General features: G+C 37.1%; 1 protein-coding gene across 5 annotated transcripts in view; it reads right to left on the bottom strand.

Moving 5' to 3' along the window:
• GRAMD1A (GRAM domain containing 1A) overlaps positions 1–12,638 on the bottom strand; it is a 118,135-nt gene that overhangs the window by 96,647 nt on the left and 8,850 nt on the right. For 4 of the 5 annotated variants that reach the window (XM_075840427.1, XM_075840430.1, XM_075840429.1 and 1 more), the window contains exon 2: positions 8,607–9,755. In XM_075840427.1, coding sequence (XP_075696542.1) covers positions 8,607–8,899 — 293 coding nt within the window. In that variant the 5' untranslated portion in view covers positions 8,900–9,755. The remainder of the gene's footprint in view (positions 1–8,606; positions 9,756–12,638) is intronic. The other variant, XM_075840428.1, reaches the window with a different exon arrangement.

Below are 12,638 nucleotides of genomic sequence, written 5' to 3'. Positions count from 1 at the left end.
CCCATATATTATTGACAGTCATACTAGTGCCCATATATTATTGACAGTCATACTAGTGCCCATATAATATTGCCAGTCACACTAGTGCCCATATATTATTGCCAGTCATACTAGTGCCCATATATTATTGCCAGTCATACTAGTGCCCATATAATATTACCAGTCATACTAGTGCCCATATAATATTACCAGTCATACTAGTGCCCATATAATATTGCCAGTCATACTAGTGCCCATATAATATTGCCAGTCATACTAGTGCCCATATAATATTGCCAGTCATACTAGTGCCCATATAATATTGCCAGTCATACTAGTGCCCATATAATATTGCCAGTCACACTAGTGCCCATATATTATTGCCAGTCATACTAGTGCCCATATATTATTGACAGTCATACTAGTGCCCATATATTATTGACAGTCATACTAGTGCCCATATATTATTGACAGTCATACTAGTGCCCATATAATATTGCCAGTCACACTAGTGCCCATATATTATTGACAGTCATACTAGTGCCCATATATTATTGACAGTCATACTAGTGCCCATATAATATTGCCAGTCACACTAGTGCCCATATATTATTGCCAGTCATACTAGTGCCCATATATTATTGCCAGTCATACTAGTGCCCATATATTATTGACAGTCATACTAGTGCCCATATATTATTGACAGTCATACTAGTGCCCATATATTATTGACAGTCATACTAGTGCCCATATAATATTGCCAGTCACACTAGTGCCCATATATATTATTGCCAGTCATACTAGTGCCCATATAATATTACCAGTCATACTAGTACCCATATATTATTGCTAGTCAAACTAGTGCCCATATATTATTACCAGTCATGCTAGTGCCCATATAATATTGCCAGTCATACTAGTGCCCATATAATATTGGCAGTCATACTAGTGCCCATATATTATTGCCAGTCATACTAGTGCCCATATATTATTACTAGTCATACTAGTGCCCATATAATATTGCCAGTCATACTAGTGCCCATATATTATTGCCAGTCATACTAGTGCCCATATATTATTACCCCTGTATACACGCAGAGCCGTGGATGGTACTGACTCTCCCTGCGGAGATCCAGCTGGTAGACAGTTTTCTTCCTCCTGGAAGAGAGCTCTGCTGCATACATACAGTGTATAATAGTAATAGGTAGTAACAATGTATAATAGTAATAGGTAGTAACAATGTATAATAGTAATAGGTAGTAACAATGTATAATAGTAATAGGTAGTAACAGTGTATAATAGTAATAGGTAGTAACGGTGTATAATAGTAATAGGTAGTAACAATGTATAATAGTAATAGGTAGTAACAATGTGTAATAGTAATAGGTAGTAACAATGTATATTAGTAATAGGTAGTAACAGTGTATAATAGTAATAGGTAGTAACAGTGTATAATAGTAATAGGTAGTAACAGTGTATAATAGTAATAGGTAGTAACAATGTATAATAGTAATAGGTAGTAACAATGTGTAATAGTAATAGGTAGTAACAATGTATATTAGTAATAGGTAGTAACAGTGTATAATAGTAATAGGTAGTAACAATGTGTAATAGTAATAGGTAGTAACAATGTGTAATAGTAATAGGTAGTAACAGTGTGTAATAGTAATAGGTAGTAACAATGTATAATAGTAATAGGTAGTAACAATGTATAATAGTAATAGGTAGTAACAGTGTATAATAGTAATAGGTAGTAACAGTGTATAATAGTAATAGGTAGTAACAATGTATAATAGTAATAGGTAGTAACAATGTATAATAGTAATAGGTAGTAACAGTGTATAATAGTAATAGGTAGTAACAATGTATAATAGTAATAGGTAGTGACAATGTATAATAGTAATAGGTAGTAACAATGTGTAATAGTAATAGGTAGTAACAATGTGTAATAGTAATAGGTAGTAACAGTGTATAATAGTAATAGGTAGTAACAATGTATAATAGTAATAGGTAGTAACAATGTATAATAGTAATAGGTAGTGACAATGTATAATAGTAATAGGTAGTGACAGTGTATAATAGTAATAGGTAGTAACAGTGTATAATATTAATAATAGGTAGTAACAATGTATAATAATAATAATAGGTAGTAACAATGTATAATAGTAATAGGTAGTGACAGTGTATAATAGTAATAGGTAGTAACAGTGTGTAATAGTAATAGGTAGTAACAATGTGTAATAGTAATAGGTAGTAACAATGTATAATAGTAATAGGTAGTAACGATGTATAATAGTAATAGGTAGTAACGATGTATAATAGTAATAGGTAGTAACGATGTATAATAGTAATAGGTAGTAACGATGTATAATAGTAATAGGTAGTAACAGTGTGTAATAGTAATAGGTAGTAACAATGTATAATAGTAATAGGTAGTAACAATGTGTAATAGTAATAGGTAGTAACAATGTATAATAGTAATAGGTAGTAACAATGTATAATAGTAATAGGTAGTAACAATGTGTAATAGTAATAGGTAGTAACAATGTATAATAGTAATAGGTAGTAACAATGTATAATAGTAATAGGTAGTAACAATGTATAATAGTAATAGGTAGTAACAGTGTAAAATAGTAATAGGTAGTAACAATGTGTAATAGTAATAGGTAGTAACAGTGTATAATAGTAATAGGTAGTAACAATGTATAATAGTAATAGGTAGTAACAATGTATAATAGTAATAGGTAGTAACAGTGTATAATAGTAATAGGTAGTAACAATGTATAATAGTAATAGGTAGTGACAATGTATAATAGTAATAGGTAGTAACAATGTATAATAGTAATAGGTAGTAACAATGTATAATAGTAATAGGTAGTAACAATGTATAATAGTAATAGGTAGTAACAATGTATAATAGTAATAGGTAGTAACAATGTATAATAGTAATAGGTAGTAACAATGTGTAATAGTAATAGGTAGTAACAATGTGTAATAGTAATAGGTAGTAACAATGTATAATAGTAATAGGTAGTAATGTATAATAGTAATAGGTAGTAACAATGTATAATAGTAATAGGTAGTAACAATGTGTAATAGTAATAGGTAGTAACAATGTGTAATAGTAATAGGTAGTAACAATGTGTAATAGTAATAGGTAGTAAAATGTATAATAGTAATAGGTAGTAACAATGTATAATAGTAATAGGTAGTAACAATGTGTAATAGGTAGTAACTGTATAATAGTAATAGGTAGTAACAATGTATAATAGTAATAGGTAGTAACTGTATAATAGTAATAGGTAGTGACAGTGTATAATAGTAATAGGTAGTAACTGTATAATAGGTAGTAACAATGTATAATAGTAATAGGTAGTAACTGTATAATAGTAATAGGTAGTAACAGTGTATAATAGTAATAGGTAGTAACGATGTATAATAGTAATAGGTAGTAACAGTGTGTAATAGTAATAGGTAGTAACAGTGTATAATAGTAATAGGTAGTAACAATGTGTAATAGTAATAGGTAGTAACAATGTATAATAGTAATAGGTAGTAACAATGTGTAATAGTAATAGGTAGTAAAATGTATAATAGTAATAGGTAGTAACAATGTATAATAGTAATAGGTAGTAACAATGTGTAATAGGTAGTAACTGTATAATAGTAATAGGTAGTAACAATGTATAATAGTAATAGGTAGTAACTGTATAATAGTAATAGGTAGTGACAGTGTATAATAGTAATAGGTAGTAACTGTATAATAGTAATAGGTAGTAACAATGTATAATAGTAATAGGTAGTAACTGTATAATAGTAATAGGTAGTAACAGTGTATAATAGTAATAGGTAGTAACGATGTATAATAGTAATAGGTAGTAACAGTGTGTAATAGTAATAGGTAGTAACAGTGTATAATAGTAATAGGTAGTAACAATGTGTAATAGTAATAGGTAGTAACAATGTATAATAGTAATAGGTAGTAACAATGTATAATAGTAATAGGTAGTAACAGTGTATAATAGTAATAGGTAGTAACAATGTATAATAGTAATAGGTAGTAACAGTGTATAATAGTAATAGGTAGTAACAATGTATAATAGTAATAGGTAGTAACAATGTATAATAGTAATAAGTAGTAACAATGTATAATAGTAATAGGTAGTAACAATGTATAATAGTAATAGGTAGTAACGATGTATAATAGTAATAGGTAGTAACAATGTATAATAGTAATAGGTAGTAACAGTGTGTAATAGTAATAGGTAGTAACAGTGTGTAATAGTAATAGGTAGTAACAATGTATAATAGTAATAGGTAGTAACAATGTATAATAGTAATAGGTAGTGACAATGTATAATAGTAATAGGTAGTGACAGTGTATAATAGTAATAGGTAGTAACAATGTATAATAGTAATAGGTAGTAACAATGTATAATAGTAATAGGTAGTAACAATGTATAATAGTAATAGGTAGTAACAATGTGTAATAGGTAGTAACTGTATAATAGTAATAGGTAGTAACAATGTATAATAGTAATAGGTAGTAACAATGTGTAATAGTAATAGGTAGTAACAATGTGTAATAGTAATAGGTAGTAACAATGTATAATAGTAATAGGTAGTAACAATGTATAATAGTAATAGGTAGTAACAATGTGTAATAGTAATAGGTAGTAACAATGTATAATAGTAATAGGTAGTAACAATGTGTAATAGTAATAGGTAGTAACAATGTATAATAGTAATAGGTAGTAACAATGTATAATAGTAATAGGTAGTAACAATGTATAATAGTAATAGGTAGTAACAATGTGTAATAGTAATAGGTAGTAACAATGTATAATAGTAATAGGTAGTAACAATGTGTAATAGTAATAGGTAGTAACAATGTGTAATAGTAATAGGTAGTAACAATGTGTAATAGTAATAGGTAGTAACAATGTATAATAGTAATAGGTAGTAACAATGTATAATAGTAATAGGTAGTAACAATGTGTAATAGTAATAGGTAGTAACAATGTATAATAGTAATAGGTAGTAACAATGTGTAATAGTAATAGGTAGTAACAATGTATAATAGTAATAGGTAGTAACAATGTATAATAGTAATAGGTAGTAACAGTGTATAATAGTAATAGGTAGTAACAATGTATAATAGTAATAGGTAGTAACAATGTATAATAGTAATAGGTAGTAACAATGTGTAATAGTAATAGGTAGTAACAATGTATAATAGTAATAGGTAGTAACTGTATAATAGTAATAGGTAGTAACAATGTACAATAGTAATAGGTAGTAACAATGTATCGGTGAGGAAAGCCTCTATGAGCTTTTCTGTTCTAGCCTTCAAACTAATAGTTCTAACTGATACATTGTAACAATCGCTGTGAGAAGAATTAGGTCTGCATAGGTTTAAGATAGGATGTAAAGAAGAATATTCTCATTCAAGGGCAGCAAGCAGAGGTCTTGAAAATAGTAAGAACTTGAAACACAAAGCCTATTACAAAGTTGTAGAACTTCATGATACGATTTACATAAGACCTTCTTTGTTGGGGTGATGAAAGCGGACACAAACAAAAACCTTTAACCCATCTGCTGCCAGGGCAATTTCACACTTTTGACATAAAAAAATAAAACATATTTTTCAGCCCAAATATTTTCTGGGAAAATTGAGAAAATGCCACCCAGCACTTTACACCCATGGACGCCTTCATGCAATTTTGCATCAAAGCGTAACCTTTTGTAAAAAAAAAAGCATGAAAAATCTGTGGTACAGATACCGTTAACAATCAAGACAACAAATGTCCTGATTGGTCGCAGGGAAGAAAAAAAAAAAGAAAAGACAACTCTAAATATGACAGAGGGCACATATCTTCTCTTATTAGGGTCACTGGAGGCTGTACAGGGGACATATGACAGTAACAGGCTGGGATCTCTCTTCCTGCTCTCACTTGCAGCTCCTTCTCCCTCCTCCCTACGCAGACACAGGACCAAGAAGTAAAACTTGTCATTCTGCTCCCCCACTTCAATGGAGTGCTGCGCACCGAATATTACACCTAGAGCTTTGATCCTGGTATCATTTAAAAGCTAAGAATCTGCGTTTTACTGCGGTCTGAGCTCTACTCCTTATATTGTAGACAAGCTTTTAAAGTCATGACGTATTACAGACGTCCTTAACAGTGGAAGGGATAAAGGAGCGGTACACTGCAAGAATCTTCTTCAGGAAAAAAATAAATTGCATTAAAACTCGATGTCAGACAATTTTCTATTCAGTGATGTTTTAACCCAAGTGCAGAGGACGGAGGTTCTTACATCCTTAATAATTTACAGATCCCTTAAATGAAGCCATGTAGAATATTTACTCAAATAAACAGTAACCTATTCAATTCGGTAAGAAGAATATATCATGTGAATATATCCGGTCACTGAGTGGACCTGGTGGAAGCTGGTGAACGTTTCGCGCAGTGTTGCAGTACCAATGGTCAAACACCAGGGGGCAGCACAACTACACATAAGGCAACACAAGCATCGCAGATCTATAAGGAAAGGCTGAGCGCCATTGTGGTCGTCTTCACCATATGTATTAATGTACAGAACGGGACGGGACGGGACTAGCTGACAACCATCCCTTGGCATCAGGACAATGCTGGGTCATGACTTCACCACCTTTAATAACCATTGCCGGCCACTAAATGAAGATTAACTGGGTGACTGGGTTTTGAGGGATATTGCTGGCAGCTGCAAACGAGGGAGCCGGGCATTGCTGAGCACAAAGTATCTCTATTATAAGCTCATACGTAGAAATGGCGCCCACCCGCCTAAAAGCTGGCACCAAGTTGGTCTCAAGGACATCACACATAGACATGAGGGGAGTAGCCATAACGCATGGGTGCTGGGCGCCAGGAGAATGCCAAGCAAGCCACTCTGACCTGGCCAGGGTATTTAGATACAGGGCTAGGGCATGAAACTAAACCATAGCCCCAGGTGAAGAAAAACCTAGCTACAACTCTGCCTGGTGCTGGTTGCCGGAGTTCTCTACTTTGGATAATCCCTACTTTTAGAAGGGTCCCTTGACAATAAACTGATCACAAAGTGTCCTCCTGCTTGGACCCCCAGCGATCAGCTGTGATCTGGGATGAGCCTGGCAGTAAGTGTACTGTTTCTCTGCAGTGCCACCACAGGAGAAATTAAGTATTACAGTTTTCATTCATATCAATGTGATGTCTATGTAATGCAGGACACGACAGGTCCTCCAGAAAGAGAGACACGCTCTATGTAACCGCTCTCCACCCTGGCCAACAGATGAGGGTCCTGAACAGAGGACCCCACCCCCTCTATTAACTCAGAATTCCCTAATAGGGTGTATGGAACTGGGTCTACTAAACTGGACAAGACCTTGGAACCCCTTTTAATCCCCGGAGGATCTGCTACATCGTGGAGATAGAAGCATCTGACAGGCTAACAGTGAGTAGAAGGCGCCCCCTACAGGTCAATATCTCCCATTGTAAGTGAATCCTTCTCCATGGGTCCCTTAGCAGCTATAGGGCCCTTCTATGGTATGTGTGTCCTTGCTTGGGCTCATATAATTACTATAATCACCCCCTCAGTCTAGATCTCGTGATTTAACCACTGATCGTCCTTCGCCTCTCGGGACAATGTTGAGATTTAGAGGTTTGTCCCTGGAAATGTCCTTGTTCTGACAGCTTCAGATTTATTGTTAGCGATGTACAATATTTCTACACGTATCTAGCCTAGCCCATCCCCCTCATTCCTACTTAACCATGAGCAAACCAGGCAAAAGTTTGTAAAGCTGAAATACTAAGTGTTGTTAACCCTTTCCCGTCGCAGCATTTTTCAGATTTTCATTTTAGTTTTTTCCTCCCCCGCCTTCCAAAAGCCATATCTTTTTTTTATTTTTCAACTTTATTTAACTCATTTTTACTTTTTTTACTAGTCCCTCTAGGGGACTTCAACCAGTTAGATCGCTTGCACGATATACTGCAGCGCTTAATAGGAGCACAAAGATGGCGGACCTGGGTGTCTTCATTAGGCTGTTATAGGGGGTCGTCCGCCTCTTTCTAACTATTTAAATGCTGCTGTCGCTATTGACCGTGACATTTAACAAGTTAAACTAGCGGGATCGCGCTCTAGAGCGATGCCGCTCATTACTCTGAAGTGTTGGCTGCAACATACAGCCGACACCGGCATCGTATGGTGCGGGTTCACTCTGTGAGCCCGCTCCATACTTCCCCTACCTGACTTTGGCGTATGGATACGTCAAATATCAGGAAGGGGGTTAATGCTCCAACCTTCCCATGTCTATCACATCCCTTCCCTCTGAATAAACGTCTCATCCATATTTCTACTGGTTTGAAGAAAGACCAGAGTACGTGATCTCCAACCCTACCCAAAACCCCCTAAAGAACAAAAAAGACTTGAGTGCAGTACCACCCTCCATACTACAGGTGGCGATGTGTGTAAAAGGTATCTCTGGATACTGTGATTATGGAATTTCTCACTCTAGACCACCTACAGGATGGGAGGAGGTACTACATCAACTATAATGAATGCAGTAAATACTATGCCAATGTTTGCAGATTGAATAAGAATAATTTGTTACTCACCCTCCTCCCCCTTCTCTCCTACTCAGCCATTTCTTCAGCAGGCCTCGGCGCCTCTTTGGTGAAGCACTCGGTGTAGAGCAGTTTGACCACGCGTCATCTTCGCTGGATGGGGTCACCTCTATGGCAGGGGGTTTCAGAGTTTTTTCTCTGATCGTTGTCCCCTCTGACTCGCTCCCGCCACGTGACTCTGGCGACCTCTGGCCTTTCTTCAGCTTCCAGCGCCGTCGCCTGGCACTCGGCGTTGAGGAACACGACCACAACTCTGGAGGCTTCAGCTGTCTAAAAGTTTCCATGGTAAAACAAGGTCTAGCATGTCCAGTAAGCCGTATCCTATAGATTTAGGTTTCGGGCTTCTCCACCCATTTCTTTACCATAATGGCCAATTTTTTGGTATTTCCAGCAATTGTTATAGACCTCAAAATTTCTAAGCTTTGGTGTCTCCGATAAACCAGCGCCGGTGGCTCAACCCCCGCTTCAAACGTGACCGTTCTCTTCTCACCCTTCAAACTCGGTCGCCATTCATGTCTATTAATAAAGCTTTAATGTGCACTTCACTTCATCAACGTGGAGACCCTGGATCTGAAGAGCTGGAGTTCGATACAACCAGTCTCAGTCCCAGAGAGGAGGAGGAGGAGTACGAGGTGGTGGAGGAGGTGGAGGACGAGGTGGTGGAGGAGGTGGAGGACGAGGTGGTGGAGGAGGTGGAGGACGAGGTGGTGGAGGAGGTGTCTGATGCTTTCCAAAGCAATTATTTTAAAACATTTTAATTAACGTAAGTGCAAAATATCCCTTTGGTCAAAGCTTTTCTCTATCCCGTGTAGCAGATTCTGCAAAGGGGCTGAGTCCAGAGACAATGGAAATTGATAAAGCTGCCACCAGGAATGAATACAGAAGGTCCCCAGCCCCCAAGAAAAGTACAGAGTTTGAACAATCTGGGTCAAGTTATAGGTTTCACAATATCCAACTTTTTGGTCAATCAAACGACTTTACCAGCACCCTCCTGACTCTGAGACGATGGCTTGGTCTGAAGGAAGGTCATTTATTGTTTTTGTGGTCCCGAAGGTTGATACAATGTAACAAGATACTGAAGTTTGACATCAATTATCCTTCTTCTATGTCACACTCCGGACAATACTCACATCTTATCTGCTGGAAGACGTAAGTATAGATTATTAGAAGGAAGAAAAATTAGTGGGAGGGGGTGTGAGAATGACTATTAGCGACACAATAGGGGGTATGAGAATGACAATAGGGGGTGTTAGGGTTTGGGGTGAATGGATTAATCAAAATATAACATAAAAGAGCGCAAAAATGGGACATCAAACTTATACCACATGTGTGTCGTTGCATTGTTCCATGTTTAATCATGTCACGTATAAGACCACATAGCTGCACCCCCTTTGTTTGCCAATGTAGCAGTACCGGTGGAGAAGGGGTGCACTTCACAGGATCACTTTGACCTTGAAGAATATTGGGGTAGCCAACCTGTGCTAAACCTTCCTCTTCACAGACCCAATACCAACGGCGTGGTCTGAATCCATATCATTACCCCTCCGGGAGGAAACGCCAGTGACCTTGAAGGGGTCATGGATGGGTTGGGGTGTTTGAGACAATACCAGGGGGGGGGGCATTTTTATATTTTGCTCTATGCCCCAACTTTTTTAGGTACAAGCCGCTTCTGATCTCTCAACTCAAACATGAAATCCTCGGGCAGAACATTTTTCTCGTAGGACAAGGCGGCAATAGAGTCACCTTTGCCGGTTATTGATAGAAAGCCACTGATATGAGTTATCTGCAATTCCTTCTCTTCAAGACCGAAATTAATAAGAACAGAATCCACAGGTCATTCAATGAGGAGAGATTTTAATTAACAGCCATAAATATTCCGTATGTATCCTGGAGAAGGGGGCGGGGCTTAGACGGGCGCCAATATTACAGGGCTATGGAGGAAAAGGCAGCAAGTCCGGCTCATTTATCCGACCGCTCACAAATAATAATGGAGCACGATGCCAGCGCCAGCACATGAATGACGGAAAAAATATATTAGATTAAGTATCAGCCTCTCTGCTGCCAGCGATGCAGGTGGACAAGGGATTATATACACAAGAGTGAGAGAAGGGGTACTGGGCAGCATATATATATATATACACAGAATAATACAGATACTAAGAATTACACCCAGTATACAGGACAGGAGAAGTGGTACTGTGCAGTGTCCATATATACAGAATAATACAGATACTGAGAATTACACCCAGTATACAGGACAGGAGAAGTGGTACTGTGCAGTGTATATATATACAGAATAATACAGATACTGAGAATTACACCCAGTATACAGGACAGGAGAAGTGGTACTGTGCAGTGTATATATATACAGAATAATACAGATACTGAGAATTACACCCAGTATACAGGACAGGAGAAGTGGTACTATGCAGTGTATATATATACAGAATAATACAGATACTGAGAATTACACCCAGTATACAGGACAGGAGAAGTGGTACTGTGCAGTGTATATATATACAGAATAATACAGATACTGAGAATTACACCCAGTATACAGGACAGGAGAAGTGGTACTGTGCAGTGTATATATATATATACAGAATAATACTGATACTGAGAATTACACCCAGTATACAGGACAGGAGAAGTGGTACTGTGCAGTGTATATATATACAGAATAATACAGATACTGAGAATTACACCCAGTATACAGGACAGGAGAAGTGGTACTGTGCAGTGTATATATATACAGAATAATACAGATACTGAGAATTACACCCAGTATACAGGACAGGAGAAGTGGTACTGTGCAGTGTCCATATATACAGAATAATACAGATACTGAGAATTACACCCAGTATACAGGACAGGAGAAGTGGTACTGTGCAGTGACTATATATACAGAATAATACAGATACTGAGAATTACACCCAGTATACAGGACAGGAGAAATGGTACTGTGCAGTGTCCATATATACAGAATAATACAGATACTGAGAATTACACCCAGTATACAGGACAGGAGAAGTGGTACTGTGCAGTGTCCATATATAAAGATACTGAGAATTACACCCAGTATACAGGACAGGAGAAGTAGTACTGTGCAGTGTCCATATATACAGAATAATACAGATACTGAGAATTACACCCAGTATACAGGACAGGAGAAGTGGTACTGTGCAGTGTATATATACAGAATAATACAGATACTGAGAATTACACCCAGTATACAGGACAGGAGAAGTGGTACTGTGCAGTGTCTATATATACAGAATAATACAGATACTGAGAATTACACCCAGTATACAGGACAGGAGGAGTGGTACTGTGCAATGTCTATATATACAGGATAATACAGATACTGAGAATTACACCCAGTATACAGGACAGGAGAAGTGGTACTGTGTAGTGTATATATACAGAATAATACAGATACTGAGAATTACACCCAGTATACAGGACAGGAGAAGTGGTACTGTGCAGTGTCCATATATACAGAATAATACAGATACTGAGAATTACACCCAGTATACAGGACAGGAGAAGTGGTACTGTGCAGTGTCTATATATACAGAGTAATACAGATACTGAGAATTACATCCAGTATACAGGACAGGAGAAGTGGTACTGTGCAGTGTATATATACAGAATAATACAGATACTGAGAATTACACCCAGTATACAGGACAGGAGTTTTCTGAACCCTTGTGCTGGAACAGGTAATATCACTGGGCCACAACATTTACATTGTATAGAAAGGATGTTAATGGACTCCACAAAACCTTGATCCTTGGACACTAACTAATTGCAGGAAGATTAAAGTAACGCGATGTCCACCCCTGGGTGCAGTATACACTGTGCAGTATACACCGGGCAGTATACACCGTGCAGTATACACCGGGCAGTATACACCGGGCAGTATACACCGTGCAGTATACACCGGGCAGTATACACCGTGCAGTATACACCGGGCAGTATACACCGGGCAGTATACACCGTGCAGTATACACCGTGCAGTAT

The sequence above is a fragment of the Rhinoderma darwinii genome, chromosome 10, assembly GCF_050947455.1.
Source record: "Rhinoderma darwinii isolate aRhiDar2 chromosome 10, aRhiDar2.hap1, whole genome shotgun sequence".
Taxonomy (NCBI): domain Eukaryota; kingdom Metazoa; phylum Chordata; class Amphibia; order Anura; family Rhinodermatidae; genus Rhinoderma; species Rhinoderma darwinii.
Note: the sequence above shows the minus strand (reverse complement) of the source record. Positions and strands in the feature narration are given on the sequence as shown.